The 20,125-nt window shown below is 40.5% G+C and overlaps 2 protein-coding genes across 3 annotated transcripts; one reads left to right on the top strand and one right to left on the bottom strand.

The window, feature by feature from the left end:
• Window positions 1-599: 599 nt before the first annotated feature.
• On the bottom strand, window positions 600-5,455 carry btbd17b (BTB (POZ) domain containing 17b). Its single transcript, XM_012870946.3, has 3 exons — window positions 5,190-5,455; window positions 3,736-4,018; window positions 600-2,483 (listed from the first exon to the last, which is right to left on the bottom strand). Exons 1-3 carry the CDS (start codon window positions 5,281-5,283, stop codon window positions 1,409-1,411), a joined length of 1,452 nt encoding a protein of 483 aa, XP_012726400.2. The 5' UTR covers window positions 5,284-5,455; the 3' UTR covers window positions 600-1,408.
• Window positions 5,456-14,387: 8,932 nt separating this feature from the next.
• Window positions 14,388-17,160, top strand: LOC105931991 (G-protein coupled receptor family C group 5 member C). Of its 2 annotated transcripts, none has more exons than XM_021320740.2 (3): window positions 14,388-15,397; window positions 16,673-16,776; window positions 16,857-17,160. In XM_021320740.2, exons 1-3 carry the CDS (start codon window positions 14,419-14,421, stop codon window positions 16,968-16,970), a joined length of 1,197 nt encoding a protein of 398 aa, XP_021176415.2. In that variant the 5' UTR covers window positions 14,388-14,418; the 3' UTR covers window positions 16,971-17,160. The 2 variants fall into 2 exon arrangements, with proteins under 2 accessions (XP_021176415.2, XP_036004010.1); XM_036148117.1 differs by having other exon boundaries at window positions 16,670-16,776.
• Window positions 17,161-20,125: the final 2,965 nt, after the last annotated feature.

Below are 20,125 nucleotides of genomic sequence, written 5' to 3'. Positions count from 1 at the left end.
ATAAATAAATAAATAAATAAATAAATAAATGAAATCTCAAAATTTTATAGACACACCATGCAAAACAGAGATTTCAATTTCAACAGAGCCATTGCGAGGTTGTGTTGACCTATTCAGCAACAAAATAATTTACCCCACAAATGTTCTTGTTTTTTATGTCAACGATTAATTTTCTTATTCTATTTTTATTTTTTACAATCATCACTTAAGTGCTGCTCCAACATTGGGGTGGCTTTTCTAATATGTAAACTGAACTTTTATGACAGTGAGTCACAAACTGTCATTGATCTGTTTTTGTCTCCATTTTATTTTTTACTCAGAGTTTTTGAAAAATATAAAACAGCTTCAGCTTTGAAAAAAATCCAATATTTTGTTGCAATATTTTACAAAGATATAATTGACAAATATGAATGTGGTTATACACCAATAAACTATATAACCAAATTGTACATAACCTGGTTTTAACAAAAAATAATAATAATTAAAAAAAGAGTTTGTCCCTACTGTGTTAAGGGAGGCTAATGGATGCAAAGACAGAAGGGCTTGCCCAAGGCGGCATTCATGCAATCAACAAGCAAAACTTCTTATTTAGACATGAATTATTTAACAAAAGAGAAAAACGAAAATAGTTTAATTCAATAGAAGTCAAACATTTATTTGACCGTACTAAAGCTCACTTTGAAAGACAGCTTAACATCTAGAATCTAAAATGTTATTGTTTTTTATGAGGCTATATATTTTAATTTCTATTTTAATATCATTATCACAAACTGTTCGAGATTTTTTTTAAAACTCAAAAAATACGTATGTAACAAAAGCAAAAAACTAAGTCAACAAAAAACACACATAAAAGGAAAAACATGTCCAGGCAGCAATCATACATTTCTAGTTTTCTAATACGTCACAACAAAATCCTGAAAAACAATTTGATATCTAAACTTTAAAGTGGTGCATAAAATAATTTACAAAATATGTGTCATGACTACAAATCTATATTTGACTGCAGAGAAAACACACTCTATAAATAATAGATAATAATAGTGGTGGTTGTTGACCTATTCAAACATAATTAGCAATGATTTATAACATGAAGGAGAAACTATTACACAATAAGATACCTCAAGAAGTACAATAACTTATATTTTGTGTTGCTCTTGCACATGAAATACAGGAATAACCTACTACCATTACAATGGTAATCACAGCTTGTCTGTCAGTCTTTTTTTGTCTAACGCTTTGCTAAACAGCTGGAAGACAAAAGAATGAACAAAAATAAAGTAAAACATGAACGTTATGGAGCTGACACATACACGTACTGTGATATGAGTGTGCTTTGGAACATGTGCATGTGATTGTGTGGGCAGATAACAAACGGTGAGGTCACAAATACAAAAAAAAAAACCTGTTTTTACTTCCTGGCAACAAGCAGGCTATGGTAGAGAGGTTTGATCACAATGTGCAGATAGAGGGAGCTGTCGATGAGGTACTCAGATGCACGGCGCTGCAGGTCAGCATCCACCAAGAAATCCCCAGCCTCCTCTGTACTCTGGTGGAAGTTGTAAACGTGGCGGACAACCACTTTTCCTTGCTGCTTTGCCATCACGATGACCGCTTTCTGGAAACTCACTCCGGCAAAGTCGGGGCTGGAGGTGGCCGGCGTCACGATGATGCGAGGTCGACCTCCCTCCGTGCGCGTGGGCTGCATGGCACCCAGCTCAGTGTAGGTAGACCTGGCGCTGAGTGGGAGCCAGCGAGGGGAGAACAGGGCATTCCACGTCACTCGCTTGCTGGAGTCGTGGCCGCTGGGCCCAAGCTGGGTCTGGAAGCTGAAACTACGGTCATCACGGGTGGGATTGTTGATGATCCAAGGAGAGCCCCAAGATGAGGACAGGTAGTTGCGGGGAGTGAAGATGCTGCAGTTGACGTCAAAGTACTTGGCCAGTTGAATCGGTGAGGCGGAGTGAAACTGGAACGCGAGATAGAGGAGGTCACGGATGCTCTCGTAATACTTCGCCATGAGGGGAGAGTGCCTCTGAAGACGGAAGAGATGGTGAGGGGGGATCATGCCGTACCGGATCGCCTTCAGGGCAGTCTCTACTGTTGAGCTGACCGGCTGGTTCTGGTTAGTCCAGGCCTCCAGAGCCTCGTAGAGCTCCAGCTCACTTTGCAGAATGAGGTCGGAGCGCTGGAGCAAGGACAGGAGCAGGTCTTCACTGATGGATCCCCATTCTCCGCTCTGCAGCACCGAGGACAGATTCCAGGACAGGTACTGCAGACAGCTCTCCCGCAGGGTTGCGTCCCCGATTTGCAGTGCATAGGTGTACCAGCTAACCACGTGGCCTGTGGGCGAATCACTGGAAAGATGTTGAGTCATGTACTGGGTCAGGCCTTGCTGCAAGCCCCACACATGGTACTTGCTGGCCAGCTTGTGCAGGGATATGGCCTGGTCGAGCCGCAGCGAGATGTCACCACAGTACAAATATCTGAAAAAAACATATATTTTTTTAAAGCATTGTTACACAATTTTTTTTTCTCCCACATCCGAGTCATAAAATAAAAGCTACACCCTGCAAACTGAAACTTTAATTTTAGAATACACAATAGGATGAAACATTCTACCTCTCCAATGCATATGGCAGTAGGGGCCCAAACAGTGTAGTGGAGGTGGCATAGAGAGCTAGATTTTTTATTCTTTAATTTCCTGAAAATAAGTTTTGAACTTGCAATTCAACAGTTTCTGAAACTGTTAACCACAAAGTGAACAGAAAAAATGTGTCGTCACTTGAATAATCCAGTGTTAAAGATTAAAAATAAACTCAGCGGAAGCACAAAAGAAACTTTTATAAATGTCCATTGTTCTTTCCAACTGGTACAACCGGGTGTTAGATTAGCAGATAACGGGAAGCTGAACAGAGTTTCCAAGAGTCTGATTCCATCTCTCCTGCAACATGCTTGATTTAAAATTGTTGGCAGTCTTTTGGAAATCTAATGGTTTGGGGTCTGCAAAGAAAACACACGGAGGCTGACATTTTCATTCAGTAATGCTATCCGTGCTGATACTCCTCATTGCTTATATAAGATACTAAATCCAGTTCAAACCTTGTTATGTGATAAAAAAAAAAAATACTATTGAGCAAAATAGATTTAAAATAAGTACTGGTTTTTATGAAGTCATAAGCCAAAGCTAGATTTAAAATTTGACAAGCTTTAACATCGACTCTAAAATCATCTTTGCTGCAAAAATAATAGTGAAATCAAGTTGAACTGCAGAGTTTTGTAACAGAGACATACAGTGTGACAATGCATGGATGATCTATCAATCATATCAGTCAACACATACAAGCAAACTGTAGCTTTTTTCTCAAATGTTAAGTTGGATACAGCTGTTTCTTGTGTTAAACGGATCTTGTAGAAAACAAATTTGTGACATAGAGAACATTCCATTTTGAGCCGTGAAAAAAACTTTGTGTGTTATAATCTATCTTGCAAATGAGTAAATCAGTCATGTGCAATTCTTTGCACAATCAAGTTTTATTCATGCCTCTGTCCCATAATTTGAAAGATTTTCATAAAAGCACAGAGCAACAGCCCTATATCTTTTGGCTGTTTTACGAGAACATTGTTTGATTCTACAACGGCCCTACATGACATTTTAAAGCTAAACTCTTAATTCTCTACAAATTCCAATCGGTTTGGTGTGGCTCTCCTCTTAACGGGTACTACAGCGATCCTTACCTGATAAACTTGTCGAAGACAGCAGCACAGTCTGGAGTTTCCATCAAAACCAGAGCGCTGTTGTTACGGCTGAGCAACAGCTCCTCGAACACATCGCTCTGCAGAGTGAGGACCAGACTGTGAGCTTGGATCACCTTCACCTCGTCTGTGTTGATGGTTTGCACCCGGAGACTAACGTCGCTGCTGTTCCCCAAGGTCAATAGGTTCTCCATGCGATGCACCAAATGCATGGAGTGATTCAGCACTGTGGCACCATTGTCCAGTGCCTCCTGCTTCAGAGGAGCTGTGAGAGATATTAAATTTCGGTGAAGCTTTTGCACTGCTTAAACAGATTACGTGCGTTCTTTTTGCCTTGAACATTGAGAACCGACACAGCAATAGCTGAAAAAGCTACATCCTAACTCTTCAGCTGAGCAGCAACTGATAGTATCTGCCAGGGAAAGATCAGACTTGCACATCCTTCTCTTCTCGAGCTCCTAATTAATGGAAAGACAGAGCAAAAAGCCAGGTGGCTGGCTTAAATACCCTCAAATGCCAGGTGCACAGCAACAAAAAAAAAGACCCTGCAGTTGCAGCCCCTTTGCAGATGGCTGGCTCTATAGGCGCTCTTGAACACAAGGAAAAGCTGTGCCCGCTGGAGAATCCCAGATGAAAGACTCAGTCAAGTTTCATTTTGAGTAGCCTTGTTGGTCTTCTATTGCGTGTTTAATAAAAAAAAAAAAAAATGGGGGAGCTTGTTTGACTTCCTTTAGAGTTTTCGATTCCCCACTTTAATCAAGAACCAACCACTTCACCGCCACCTTTCTCCATTTACCACAATGAGCACATAGTGAGGATGTTCACTGTCGAATGTTTATGACAGCCTGCCCCATTGAAAAGTGACTGAAGGCATTATGTTGGGTGCGTACAGTGCGTTTCATCTGTTATGTAACAAACTATTTTCACTTTCTGTTAGAAAAACGTGAAATATACCTTTCAGAATAGGCACACCCACGCACACAAACTTATCGATGAAGGCTGCTGCGGTGCTACTTTCGCTCAAGCAGGAAAAAGCTGATGCATTTTGATTTATGCTCATCCATTAATATTATTGGTACCCATTAAAACTAATCTAGGAGCTGAGTAGTGTGACCTGCGGCAGCCTCTGTCAAATATGATTCCCCCAAGCAAGTAAATAAAGCTTCCAGAGTACGGCTTTTACTGTTTTAACCCCGGGAGACAAATTAACTTGGCTTTTTTCTTTACAGGCGGACAGATGAGAACAGAATGAGCTGCATAAATAATTATCCATCAAGCCGCTCACTCATGCTGTACCCCCACCTACCCAGTAACAGCATGGGGGAAGCGGGACTGAAATAGAACAAATCCCATCCCTTTGCAATGCAGGATATTTCTAATATTTGATTTTTTTTGTAAAAGTGAGAGCAAATCGTGGAACCCATTCGTGATCTTACCTCCGCTGACTGTGACTGAGTAGAAGTGGAAGAAGAAGAGCAGAGTGCCCACATAAACCCAGCAAGGAATCTTGTGTTCACATGAGCGCTCCATCTCTTCCCAATCATTCACTGCCTCTCCTTCTTTGTCCTTTCCCCTCTGCTCGCTTTCTCGGCGCCACTCTCCTCCTGGCCGTATGTGAGCAGAAAGTATGCCGCCTGGTGTGTTGCCCGGCTCCCTGTCCTGGACTCTTTATGTAGGACGCTGGCCTTTCCCCTGGCGCATCTCTCACAACCCCGCGGACTCCATTGATTGGTGGAATCGGGTAGGGGCGTTGCTATAGCGACAGCTTTGATTTTGAATCTCTCCCTTTTTGGATGCAACATGGCATTGATCAGTGGCACCAGTCCAGCCAAGGACTCACTCAGCTTAATGTTTTTTTAAAAAGTGCGCTGGGCTTCAGTGCTCTTAGGAATCAATAATAACACGGTTTCCTATTTTAATGGCTCTGACATGCTGCAGATCTCCGAGCTACAGAACTTTGAAGTTTAAGCGCTATCAGTGCCTTAATTAGTCGACTAATTTTCACAGAGGCCGCTGAGACAATCAGCCAAAAGTAATTGAGCCTGTAATATGTGACCAATGGCAGTCAGGGAAGTTTTGCAATCCATTTCCAGCAGATTTTCCTGCCCTTATTTCTTAGACAGCTCATTAACCTTACTAATGTGGGGATAATTTATTTTATGCCTGGTCTGATTATGAAATTTGAGGCAAGCCTTGTCTATTACACAAGTGCCAATCAAGAGTTTTTTTCTCCAGATGTTGAAAGTCATTCGTTCATATACTGAAAATAAAAGCATTGCCGATATTTAAATATATCCTCAGATGCACATATTTACAAAGTGCAATATAAATTGTAGCTGTGTATAGACTGCTGCTTTGAAGGCTGAATAACCTCCACAATAGTAAACCATAAAAATGACGATGACTCAATGCTATGCATTTCAAGAGTACAACACATCCCAGAATAGCATGCAACATTACAACTCTATAGGGTGACATAACATTTTACCATTTTATTGCAAAATAATTCAAAAGCAAATGGAGCAAGCACCTGGATGGCACTATTCTACACAAAAAAATGCACAAATTAAGTCTTTCTGTTACATCTAAATAAATAAAAATAGCCATACAAGAGAGCCCACTAAAATGACTGGTGTAACTCCTACAAAGCAGGAGACAGACAGAACGTAAAAAGTTCTAAACTTGTAATTATAATTCCTTTTGTTTTAGGAGTTATAAGGGAAAGAAAAGTTACTTGAGAACTGATGAAAATACAATTTAGCTTTGGAATAAATCAGAATCAGGATCAAGTTTATTGCCAAGTAGGTTTGCACTTACAAGGAATTTGACTTGGTGGTGATGGTGTATACGTATATATATATATATATATATATATATATATATATATATATATATATATATATATATATATATATATATATATATATATATATATATATATATACAAAGCTATATACACAGTAGACTGTGCGTTAATGTAACACAGAAGGTCTGGAGATGCTACGTTGGTGTAGCGTGTAGGTCCTGAATGGGGGAGGGAGAGAGACAGTGTCCAGTGTCACGGGTGGCTCTTGGCCTTGTTGATAAGGCTGGTAGCGGATGGGAAAAAACTGTTCTTGTGGCGTGAGGTTTTGGTCCTGATGGACTGCAGCCTCCTGCCAGAGGGAAGTGTCTGAAATAGTCTGTGACTGGGGTGCGAGGGATCAGCCACAATCTTCCCTGCACGCCACAGAGTCCTGGAGGCGTAGAGGTCCTGGAGAGATGGAAGATTGCAGCCAATCATCTTCTCTGCAGACTGGGTGACACGCTGCAGTCTGCTCTTGTCCATCCATAGCGGTGGCACCGACGTACCAGATGGTGATGGAGGAGGTGAGGATGGACTCAATGATAGAGGACTAGAACTGCACCATCATTGTCCTTGGCAGGTTGAATTTCTTCAGCTGCCGCAGGAAGTACATCCTCTGCTGGGCATTCTTGGTGAGGGAGTTGATGCTCTGCTCTCACTTTAGGTTCTGGGAGATGATAGTTCCCAGGAAGAGGAAAGACTCCACAGTCTCAATTGTGGAGTCACAGAGGGTGATGGGAGTAGCTGGGGCTGAGTTCTTCCTGAAGTCCACAACCATCTCCACTGTTTTTACAGCGTTGAGCTCCAGGTTGTTCTCCCTGCACCAGGTCACCAGATGGTCAGCCTCCCACCAGTAGGCGGACTCGTCACCATCAGAGATAAGTCCGATAAGGGTGGTGTCGTCCGCAAACTTCAGGAGCTTGACAGACTGATGACTAGAGGTGCAGCTGTTGGTGTACAGGGAGAAGAGCAGAGGAGAAAGAACACAGCCCTGGGAGGAACCAGTGCTGATGAGCTGTGAGTCAGAGTCATGTTTTCCCAGCTTCATGTGCTGCTTCCTGTCAGACAGGAAGTCTGTGATCCACCTGCAGGTGGAGTCAGGCACACTCAGCTGGGAGAGCTTCTCCTGAAGCAGAGCTGGGATGATTGTGTTGAAGGCAGAGCTGAAATCCACAAACTCCTCCAGCACACAACCCAGCACACAATCATGGGTTGTGTGCTGGAGGATGTAGTGGAGGGCCAAATTGACAGCGTCGTCTGCAGACCTGTTGGGTCTGTAGGGAAACTGTAGGGGGTCCAGGAAGGGATCGGTGATTTATTTCAGGTGTGAAAGCACAAGGTGCTCAAAGGACTTCATAACCACAGAGGTCAGAGCGATGGGTCTAAAGTCATTAAGTGTTGTGGTCCTTGGCTTCTTGGGAACAGGAATGATAGTGGAGGATTTGAAGCAGGTTGGCACGTGACATGTCGCCAGTGACGTGTTAAAAATGTCTGTGAACACTGGAGACAGCTGATCAGCACAGTGCTTTAAAGTGGATGGAGAGAAAGAGTCTGGTCCAGCAGCTTTCTGGGGGTTCTGTCTTCTGAAGAGTTTGTTAACATCTCTCTCGTGTATGGAAAGAGTTGTCACGGAGGTGGAGGAGGAGGAGGAGGAGGAGGTGGAGGTGGAGGTGATCTGTTGGGAGGTGTCGTGGGGGGGTGGTAAATCACTCTACTACTCTACTATATTTTATAGAAACAATTAACACTTTTAAAGACAAAGTAGGTGCAGCGTAAGTTGTGTTTTGGGACTTTTGTGTCATTTAATACCATTTATCACTCAATGTTGCATTGAAAGCCTTTGAACTTAATAAAATGCATTGTCATAAATAAAAAGAAAACTTGCCTCATCACACTGTGCTTATTCTGATTAATTGTATGATTTCCACATCAGCTTCATGTAACTATTAAAATACGATGAGGATCAATACTGGCACTATTAATATTTACTTTGTGTATTAATAACCTCCCATGGGTATTTGTTGATGTTAAAATTATATTACAACCGCATGCAATGATGTATCAGTTATCAAATACAATGAGAACAACACATGTTTCTATACATCAGTAGTAAAAATGTATTTCCAAACCTGCTTGAAAAAAAAGGAGATAATTGAATTCATATCTGAAAGAAAAGTCAATATGTCTGTCCAAGCCATTAGTCCATTCATGGTTTTATTATAAAACGTGTTTAAAATAGATCTACCTACTTTGAGAAAGACAGAGCGAGGCATTGTTTTCGGGTGATTTGGGTTGTGTTGACGCCCCGGGGGCTGCCAGGCTGAAAATACAAACCTGAGCCGCTGCTATGAATAACCGCATGTGTTCTCAAAGGGGAGCATGTATGCAGCTGCGTCTATATGCCCTGATGAATCCTACAGTAACAAAATAAAATGGACAACATGGACAAAGCACAGAATCATATCAAGCATCATCCAGCTGTCATTGTTTTATACAATGGATGCAGATCCACTCTGTAAGCATCTGAAGGGACCTTAGTGAAGGGAATGCCCTTCACTAAGGTCACATGCCCCCCCCCCCCCCCCCCCCCCCACCCCCTTTTTGATTGTACATCCAAGCATGAATCTAACTGGACCACCGTGTAAAAAAAAAAAAAGGGATTGATTGACAAGCTGCTGGATGCTTTGAGAGCACCCCTCGGGATGAGAAGCATTGATAGAGATCAATGCCCTGCAGGAGGCCCCATCATGCAGTATAAACATGTTAAGTACAGGCCAAATGCCAGAGTAAAGGGGATGGGGATGACCTCACGCTTGTGTTGAAGCCCGAGGGAATGCACTCGTTGACTTCATCTCCAGAACATACTTTCCATAGGACTGAACCAGTTTAACAAATGTGTAGAATATCTAGGTTTTATTTGTGCACATCACGTAAACAAGTGTGCCGAAATATTGCATTTTAATTTGTCTCTGTAGCGAATGTATTTTAGCTATCCCAGTTATTCACATGCTTGTGGTTCAACATGCTTATAATGCACTAAAATACATTTAGCAACTTCACTCTTTTGAGGCACAGCTTACTAGTTAAAGGATTTTGGAGACTTTGAAGTAAAGCATTTTATCAAATCACAATCATCGTCGCAATATCAGTGACGAATGTCACAATCGCAAAAGGAGTGCTTGGATGAAATATTGGAACTGTTAAAACTGTTACTAATCAAATATTTGGCCACTTGGCTGGACTTCCATTGCCTGTAATGCTCACACCTCATACAAACCCTAGTGACAAACATCATACAGCTAAGAAAGAGTAACGGGAACATCATGTTGCTGGAAAATGAAAGTGATAACGAGCAAAATGGGTGTTAGTCGCAATCAATATCGTCACTGCAACATTTATCATGATATATTTAACATATATCATGCATCATACCAACAGAACAAACATCATGTTTCTGTAATATTGTGCAGCTATACTTTAAAGCAAGATAAAATAAATCAATAAAAAAACAAAGTGAAACTCTAGTTTTACATCATAAGTTATTTTGTACTTTTCATTAAAACAAATAGCTAAAGATAAATGTTCTTTTTGAAATCTGTACAGTTATAGTCAAAATTAGCAGCAATAAAAGATGTTAAACTCCCCTGTCAGACTTCATAAAACACAAATTGTGTGACTAGAGAGCAAGAATAAAAGTCAACAAAAAGCACTGACACAGGGGTCTGAGTTTCACGGTGATTTGTTGGCTTTCATAAATTCAATTCAATTCAATTCAATTCAATTTTATTTATATAGCACCAATTCATGAAACATGTCTCCTCAAGCCACTTTACTAAGTCAAATTCAATCAGATTATACAGAATGTGTCAGATTATACAGATTGGTCAAAAATGTCCTATATAAGGGAACCAGTTGATTGCATCAAAGTCCCGACAAGCAGCATTCACTCCTGGGGAACCGTAGAGCCACAGGGAGAGTCGTCTGCATTGTACATGGCTTTGCTGCAATCCCTCATACTGAGCAAGCATGAAGCGACAGCGGAAAGAAAAACTCCCCATTAACGGGAAGGAAAAACCTCCGGCAGAACCGGGCTCAGTATGAACGGTCATCTGCCTCGACCGACTGGGGTTACAGAAGACAGAGCAGAGACACAGCAAGAGAGACAAAAAAAGCACCGAAGCACACATTGATCCAGTAATCGGTTCTACATTAGATGGTAATAGGTTGGATAAAAAGGACCCTTGACAGACTCGACGGGGGGTTGTGAAATATTCCGATCTGGGACTTTCCCCCCAGGAATACAATTCAGATAGAGTAGAATAAGAAGTTGAGACATTTGAAGCATTTCAGATGGAAGGGGTCGAGACTTCTGTTTTTAACGCTGATCATGACTGATGATCCACAGCCCAGGATGAACACATGGACTCCAAGGCTTGAAGTAAAAGACAACGAGGATAAACATCCCCTTTGGAACTTAAAGTGGAACAAATATATCAGTTTGAAGTTTTTCATTTGACTTTTTTTCTTGCATGTCTCCCACTTGTAAATGCCACATAGGCACATAAATGACATACGTATCAAATTAGCAAGTGTGTAACTGGAGCACCCAGGTGCTGTTTTTCTTTAATCACTCAATAACTTGTTTGCTGTAATTTATTATGTTCTGCTTAAAACATTAAAATATATATATTTTTTGTCACTTCTTCCCCATAAGTGTTGACTGAGTATATGATGATGATTTAGGCTGTACTGCTGGTGGAGCTTACTGGTTATTCTGGACCCATCTGTCTGCCTGGTAATTATTCTTGCAACAGTTTAACAGGTTCCAGCAGGACATTTACAGTTGGTCCTTGAAAATCAAAGCTGGCCATTACAGTCCATTACAGTCAGCCAAAAGCCTCGATCCTCTTCACGATTCACTTTAATGTGTGTATTTGTGTGAAAATTAACACGGCACCTATGCAGTGTTCTCCAATATGGCTGTTTTTTTTTTGTTCCTGTATATAATACAAACACTAAAGAGAAAAAAAAAATTAATAAAAACCCTGACGCCCCTTTCAGATTAGAGTTCCGTGATAAACACTCAACGACAAATCCCTCCATTGTGTTGCTTGTGATTTTGTCCCTTCACATTGCAAAAGCCAATCAGTCAGGCTCGCGTGCCGTGTGCCATCAGGCATCACAGAGAAAGGGGGCGGGGCTTATACCTCAGCATCCATCTGAGCAAAATGTGCAAACTATGCATCTGGAATTTCCCCGGTCTCTGGCTGAACTCTCTGTTGTGGTCCTCATGCAGCCTGTTGGAATACATTCAGTACCTAAAAAAAAAACAAGCAAAGTTATATTATATTATTTGCGTTAGATTACACTACATGACATCTGAACAAGCCAGAGACATTTGAAGATCACGAGGTATATGATTCGTGCTTCTGTTGCAGCAAACAAAAAAAAAAAAAAGTTTAAATATAGGTTGAACTGTAGATTGCCTGTTTTTCAACGAATTTAAGGCAAGGTCTGTCAAGTAAATTTAATATTTTTCTCGTGTTGCAGACAGAAAACTCAAAATCGATGGTTAAAGCATACTTATTTATTAATATTAGATGTCCATTACTTCCATCAAGATGAAATAAGTGTCATACTTATGGGGTTGCTGAATTAAAATGAGGGTGTACTATCTCAAAATGTTGAACATAGGTATATCATAGCTATAACAACTCATACATATAATAGCTAAATGACAATAATGGAATGCTATCTAGAGATGATGAGATGCAGGCCATTGTTTTTCCCCCCTTTTTCTTGTTTTTATACATTACAGCAGCATAAATGGACTAATATCCCACACAGCACAATACCCAATAATAATATGCTCCACTAGGTGGCTCTGGTCTGACACACATCATCTCCTCTGTTACTGAGTCTGGCTCCTGTATCATTTTAGAAGAAAGGAAGGAGAAGTTTGTGGGCTTAAGAGTGCACTTGTTTGAATTAAAACTGAGCTTTAAGTACCTAACAACATATGATTAAAAAAAAAAAAACAAAAAACTCAAATAGTTAGCACAGAACTACCCAAATATTAAATACTCAACTTTTAGAAGTCATTAATCAAGTAAGCTGTCTGGGTACGAAACAGGTCACCATCTTAAATAATCACCGACCTGCACCCTGTGAACATGAAGTGAGAGGAGAGTGGTCTCATTGTTTTGATGTAAGCAGCCTCAAACAAAAAAGTAGGCCGGGCGCTAATCTCACAGAATATGCAAAGCTGCAAACACCACAGAGGTCGGATAAAGGAGTGGAGTGGTTGGAGCTTGGTCATTTGGAAGAGCAGAGCATTCGCTGAATGCTACACATTTGGAGCTACAGCTTTAATTGGACTGGAGGTTAATCAATTATGATATGGATGGTTGACTGGGAAGGAGTGGTGGATAGATGGATAGGTGGATGGAGTGCAGTGGGAAACCAACTGAAATAAAAGCAGGGACTGCAAAAGGAGGTATAACTATATATCAGGGTTTTGGTGAAACTCCAAAGGAAAACTATTTTGGTTGACGTACATTTCTTCTCTGAACCAACTGTTCTAATCCTGGTGAGCAAAACACTTTATAATTCTATAAGTATTTTGTTTAAATGCCACTGATTCATCAAGTAAAATCTTACGTTGGTATAGACTTAGAAGTAAATATTTAGGAACGTTTTCTAGAGTTTGTTGTTGTGATTAAAAACAGATGTTGATTCATCTATGCTTCATTTCGGGAGATACTTGTCATTTTAATTTCCAAATAACAATTTCAAATAATATTAGATAATTAGGTTTTCTAAAAATCAGTTCAGTAAAAATGCTGCATGGTGATATTGGAACAGATATGAATAGTATCATATTGTGGCAAATTATTCAAATGGCATTAGTAAAGCTAAATTAGGTTGAATCACTACGTCACTTTGTAGAATACAGAGTAACACTTTTATAGGTCGATTAAAGGGCATATATTACTGATGCAATTTTTTTCATTTTCAGTTCAGTACTGTTGCTCACAAAAGCTACATTCATCTTCAGGACAGAAATCCAAAAGATATGTAAAAAGCATTAAAGCAGAAAGGCGAGAGCAAGGCATCTTAAAGTTGGCAAAGAGTGATGATGTTATGTCAGGCACCAACGCATTACATTATGGCAAGAAAAGTGACGATGACAAAGTCTGTAGCATCAATTTGAGTTCATAAAGTGAAGGTTTCCATGCGGATATATCCAGAGAGGAGCAGAAAGTCAAAGACAGACATCTGAGAGCAGCATCATGAGCCCTTTTTCCATTGCCATCCAGAGATTCTAATGAATCTCCGGATCCTTATTTAGAACAACTTTTGTGTTTTTGACAGAGGCATGGCTGCAAAAGTGTTTGTGTTGTCAAAAGTGTTTTCAGAATTACCTATTAGCCTTGAAGAACAATACAATTGTAGTGTATAAATAATGTTTCATACTTTTAATCTTCACATATTTCTTGCCTCTAAAATGTGGCATTTACCCTTTAAAGTATTTGCAATGCAACCGGTTTTCTTGGGAATCTTTGATAAATAAAATTATGAATGCCAGTCATTGTGAGTAATAACTGTATATGAAATGTATTAAGAAATAATAATAATAATAATTATAATAATAATAATAATAATAATAATAATAATAATAATAATAATAACATGTTTTAAAAACGACTGCAATTTGTCTTTAATTTACACATTAATGCTTCTAACAACATATTTTTAAATAATGTGAATATTTATGTTGCAGCACTTTGATAAAAAAAAAAAAAAAAAAATCTGGAGAAATGAGTTCAATCAGTCCTCCAAAAGGATGTGGGTCCAACATCAGCTCCATATATTACAAACTGTGCGACCTGACCACGCTGTGGGGCGTCGTGGTCGAGGCTGTGGCCGCTGCCGGTGTGGTGACCTCCTTCATTCTGTTCATCATTCTCATGGCCTCGTTACCATTTGTGACAGACAAGAAGAGGAAGGGCATGGTGGCTCTGCAGGCCAGCATTTTAGTCTTCACGCTGGCGCTCTTTGGACTCACCTTTGCCTTTATCGTGGATCAGTACCCTACAAGCTGTGCTGCTCGGAGGTTCTTATTTGGAGTACTGTTCTCCGGCTGCCTGGCCTGCTTGGTGATGCATGGGCTGTGGCTTGTCCTGCTGAAGCGGAGCGGCCGGGGGCCAAGGAGCTGGCTGCTGTGGCTGGGAGCTCTGGGTCTCTGGCTTGTTGAGGTGATCATCAACACCGAATGGCTTGTCCTCACCGTGGTCTGGAGCCCACCAGGACAAACGGTTGTCCCTGACCTCTCCTGCAGCATTGCCAACGAGGACTTTGTACTGGCCCTCATTTACGTGATGGTTCTGATGGTGGGCGTTGTGTTCATGGCTTCTCCCTCGCTATCACACAAGCACAAGCAGTGGCGCCGAGACGGTGCTTTCATCCTTGTCACAGGACTCTTTACCATAGCTATCTGGGTTGCCTGGATCACCATGTACATCCGTGGAAACAGAGTGGCCGGTGATCCCAGCTGGGATGATCCTACCCTGGCTGTCACCGTGGCTTCGAATGCCTGGGTGTTCCTCTTCTTCTACATAATTCCAGAAATCTGCTTACTGACACAAGCAGACCCAGACCTTGAGGAGCCCCACGACGGAGGGCACGTTTATCCGGCAAGAAGCCTAACGTATGACACCATCCTGAAGGAGCCAGAGCCAGCGCCCCAGAACCTGTACATAGAGAATAAGGCGTTCAATATGGATGAATCACCAGCAGGTACAGCATACATCACAATCACCTGAAAGCAAACCAGTTGTATAATACAACCTCACTGCATACATACTAACACACAGATATGTAACGGATAGAGAATAAGCTTATGATACTGAAGAATCACCAGCAGGGTCAAAGTACAGTACACAGAGTTTAACAAGACAAGCTTAGACAAACATGCAATTTTTTGATTATTTGGGACAAATAATCAAAAAAAATTGCATGTTTGTTGGAGTTTAGCAAAACTCTTTTAAAATGTCATTTTTACTAAATATATGTATAATGTAATGTAATCACTGACACCCTTCTATTGGACAACATTTGTTGCATAGATACCCTGAAGGACTAGGTTTCATTTAATATGTTGGCACTTATGCAAAACATTTTTATATTGCAAAGTCTGTGTTTATATACAGAGATGTCATTGATCTAGAAAGGTCTTGTTGCAGTAGCCTTGTATTTCAGTAGATTTCATCAATAAGAAAAAATGGGTGACGTTTCCGTAACACTTCTGGCACCAAAAACAAACAACAAAAATACTACTACTACTAAAACTACAATTATAAGGGAATTTGAAAAAAAAAATAAAATAAAATAATATATATATATATATATATATATATATATATATATATATATATATATATATATATATATATATATATATATATATATGGAGAGTTTCTTCATGCCCACTGTTAAGTATGGTGAAGAATCTGTCATGTTGTGGGTCTGTTTCTTTTCCAAACACCCTGGCAACTTGAGTCGACTGCTTCATGAAGTCCATGAAACACCAGAACTCATTTCATACAAATCTAGATGATTGTGACAGAAAACTGAAAACATGGACTTTCAATGGGATCATGATCCAGGACATGTGGCCAAATAAACAAAAACAAAAGTGACCTTATTCCTGTCTCAGTCAGGGTAAGCTGAGGAAATGAAAGCATAAGAGAGGACCCATGACTGCATTTTCAAGAGTGACTGTGTAAAGAGCGACGGTCAAAGATGCCTGCATATGCTTTGCATAAAACTTTGTGGGAGAAAACTAAAAAAAGACATAGTGATAAAAGTAGTTTGCAGAAACAAAGTATTAACGGGTTAAAAAGAGATTATGCCGCAATAAGAGAGTTATTTATGTGAATGTGGTTTACAAAGCTGTACCAGGGGTTTTGATGATTAAGGAGGGTACTGTAGAGGTAAAAGAGTAACACATCAGCTGTATAACCTTGCTTTGACCTTAATCGAAGTTTTAAATACATAAATATTGTCTAGCAGAACCCACGAATCCAACATCTCCGTATGCCATCTACAACGGTCAGCCTCGAAGCTGTTTGTACCAGCCAACAGAACTAGCCCTTATTAGTAAAGGATTCACAATGGTGAGTATGATCATGTTTATTGTACACCTTATGTCCTTAATAGCTTTTAAAAACAGTCACTTAAACATTCCTTTCCACAGAACGACCAAGGCAGGATGATACCTCGGGCCAGAGCCCCGTCTTTGACTGTGGGAAGTGGCCGGAGCTCCTTGTCTCATTCAGTGGAGTCGCTGGCTTCCGAGGGACTCGCATAGATTTCATGCTTTCTTTTTCTCTCCTTGGAAGATCCTTTAACATTCAAGCAATACCCAGTAAGATCAGAAATAGATCCTCTTGCAGAGCATTTCTAGAACGTCTAATGCTGGTCCTTTCTATGCCACAGTGGCATTTACACGGAAAATGATTCTGTCAAAGCTACATCAAACAAAGATTTACATATGAAAATATTGTGCCCTTTATTTTAGTACATGTGTTCTGTCTATTTAAAATAGCTCTCCTAGGTCTTAGTTTTACCAGGCAGAGATCTAAAGCGCAACCTCTAGTATCACTCACTCTTTCTTGCTGTGCCTTTCTTTGCAATCAAAGCTTTCAAGTGGAGCGACGACTGAAATGTTTTAGATGAAACTGGAATGTCCTCAAACAATAATGCACATCCTGGAGATGATGGACGATGACTGAAAACCAAGACCCCAGGCCAGGATTTGAACCCAGAACCTCCGTGCTGCAAGGCAACGGTGCTACCAACTGTGCAGCACCTTAAAAAAAAAGAAATAAAAAAATCAATGTTTAAAAATCTGCGATAGACTGGCGACCTGTCCAGGGTTGTACCCCGCCTCTCGCCCATTGACAGCTGGAGATAGGCACCAGCATCCATCACGACCCCAACAGGGATAGACGTGTTAGAAAATGGATGGATGTTTAAAAATAGATTCTGAATTAATGAATCGAGTTCACCTCACCGAGACTGTCTGCAGTTTGCACTGCAAAAAGAGACATGGGCAGGTAAATGATGCGAGATACTGGAAGAGGAACTTTCACACCGGCTACTGCACTGGCCAGAGGAGACATTTACATCTGCCACTGCTGATAAGGCTTATCTGGGGCCACACCTGCTGGGGATGTCAACGGTTGGAGAAACTCGTGCATTCACACTGAAATTGATGTATTTATAATTGAGTGCATGGCTTCTTGTATGGATTTAGACTTGTACACAATAATTACTTAGTGCGAAGCAAATGCAGACATATTTTCACATGTGGTCTGGATTTTAGATGAAAATACACTCTAAACCAGCCGTACTTTGCAGCTGCTTTGACTTTCGGTGAGTTGGCCCCCCCTTTTCTGCACAGACAAGTGCAATTAATTTGTCTCTCTTTCACGCATAAACACACACTAACACGCATGCTTTTCATACGTCAGAGCTTCTAATGAAGATGAGGCTGCCTAGCAGCAGGCTGAGTCGGCTAAATTTCTCCCAATTACTCCCACCTTCTCGTTCTGCGAGCGGCCGTGAGCGCTTGCTCGGAAATTAGAAGGATGACAAACTGGAAATCAAAAGCTGCTGCTTTGTACGGCCTTGCTGAGAAAGGCTTTTCCCTCCAGTGCTCTGAGCTTGCTTCCCCTCGTGTACATATAAGTGGTAAATGATTTTGCTAATAGGCCTCTTTTTCTGCAAAGAATTAGACTTGTCATATCACAGGAAGCAGGGGTTTAATGAATGATGGGATAATTATGGACATTAACGCACAACAGCTCAGCATTTTCCCCATGTAGAAAACAGGCGCTACACTTTTGTGCCCTAACTAAATGTCAACTGTGAAACGTGCCTATAGCATGCAAAGAGGCACCGTCTTCTTTTTTAAACCACATGATAATAAACACACCACAGAAAAAAAAAAAAAAAAACGTGACCGGGTTAACAAAAAAGCCTTTTCACAGACTTGTTCAACTGTTTATGTGTGCTGGAAAATACACCACTACAATTTTGTTTAGAGAAAGAACACTGCAACGTGTTTCAAAATGCATCAGGCATTAGATGGTTGCAGGGAGTTTCTGGGTGTGGTAGGTGTTTTGTACCTGGTCAGTGACGTGTGTTGGCGTCCAAAACTGCGTGGGCGGCAACTGTAAATTTCCTGAAACCACAGGTTGCTGTCTAGCACACAGCAGGGGTGGATGTGCTCACCTCTGGGGAGTCAGCGCTGTAATGCACTTATCTTGCGTTTTCAAATCACTTTGACAACAGCGAGAGGAACATTAGAAACAAGTCTTGACCTAGAAAAGGCAAGATCTGCCACATAACCTGGTAACACTGCTGCTGTTGTGTAAATAGCATTAACCCAGTGTTTGCTTCTTAATCCAGGACGTTTTAAATTAAGCTCTAAAAAATGCTTGCAGATTTGTGCAATGGCCAATATTGAAACAAAGGCCTTGTTCATGCTGGTGAGTCTCTACAAATTACAAATTTAAATGTGGGCCCCAGCCTGGTAGGTGCAGCTGTTCTTCCAAAGGTTAATGTGATTTATTGTAATGTTGCCCATTTTCAGAAACCTCCTCTTGTTTGTTATTGACCAAATCAGAAATGTTTTTTTTTTCATTACTGAGAAAAAAAACTTGATTTCTCAGAGGGTCCAGGCAGATCAAACTTGTAAAACAGCAATCCCCGACAATCAGCCTACAACGTGCTTGTTAAATCCCATAAGGATAGAGAAGAATTTGAACATTTTTTAAAGAATAAAGATTTGAAAAATTGGAATACTTTTCTATTCAGACGAGTTAATACTTTGTAGAGCCATATTTTGCTTCTGTTACATCTGCAAGTCTTTTATGGTATGTCCCTGCTATTTTTGCACTTTCTTCTTTACAAATACTTCAAGCCCAGATTTGATGTAGACCGTGAGCATCCAATTTCACGTCAGGTCTCTCTTAAAAATGAGATATTGGATCTTAATGAAAGTGCCTGCATAAAAAAAAGTTAAATAAAATAAGTCTTTCCATGGCTTTTCATTTGAGTTTATGTCTGGACCATTCTAACACACAGACATGCTTTGATCTTAACCGCTCAGGTTTTACCTCTAGTGGTAAATTATTGGTCATTGAGGATGTAGACAAAAAACGTTGGTCTACCAAAGCACCTTCCTCCACATTGACTGTGTCCCAAACATGACTTGTGTCAAACTTATGACTTTCTTTTGACAATGGCTTTCTTCCTCCATAAAGGACATTTTTGTGGATTGCTCAAATAATAGTTGTCGGCTTTTTTTTTTAGGTGGGTTGATCCGTTCTGCGTGATTTTGTGATTCCTGACTGGTGTGCTGTGTTGCTTCATCTTCAGTGTGCTGTTAACCAACGTTCTCAAACAAGCCTCCAAGGCCTTCACAGAACACCCGTATTTACACTGAAAGTAAATCAC

This window comes from Fundulus heteroclitus, chromosome 16 (assembly GCF_011125445.2).
Source record: "Fundulus heteroclitus isolate FHET01 chromosome 16, MU-UCD_Fhet_4.1, whole genome shotgun sequence".
Classification (NCBI taxonomy): domain Eukaryota; kingdom Metazoa; phylum Chordata; class Actinopteri; order Cyprinodontiformes; family Fundulidae; genus Fundulus; species Fundulus heteroclitus.
Note: the sequence above shows the minus strand (reverse complement) of the source record. Positions and strands in the feature narration are given on the sequence as shown.

Coding starts and splice junctions, on each gene's coding strand:
- btbd17b (XM_012870946.3), bottom strand. CDS start 5,283: ATGGAGCGCTCATGTGAACACAAGATTCCTTGCTGGGTTTATGTGGGC. Junction 4,019..5,189: donor CTCAGTCACAGTCAGCGGAG/GTAAGATCACGA, acceptor TATCTCTCACAG/CTCCTCTGAAGCAGGAGGCA. Junction 2,484..3,735: donor GTCTTCGACAAGTTTATCAG/GTAAGGATCGCT, acceptor TGTTTTTTTCAG/ATATTTGTACTGTGGTGACA.
- LOC105931991 (XM_036148117.1), top strand. CDS start 14,419: ATGAGTTCAATCAGTCCTCCAAAAGGATGTGGGTCCAACATCAGCTCC. Junction 15,398..16,669: donor TATGGATGAATCACCAGCAG/GTACAGCATACA, acceptor AATATTGTCTAG/CAGAACCCACGAATCCAACA. Junction 16,777..16,856: donor TTAGTAAAGGATTCACAATG/GTGAGTATGATC, acceptor TCCTTTCCACAG/AACGACCAAGGCAGGATGAT.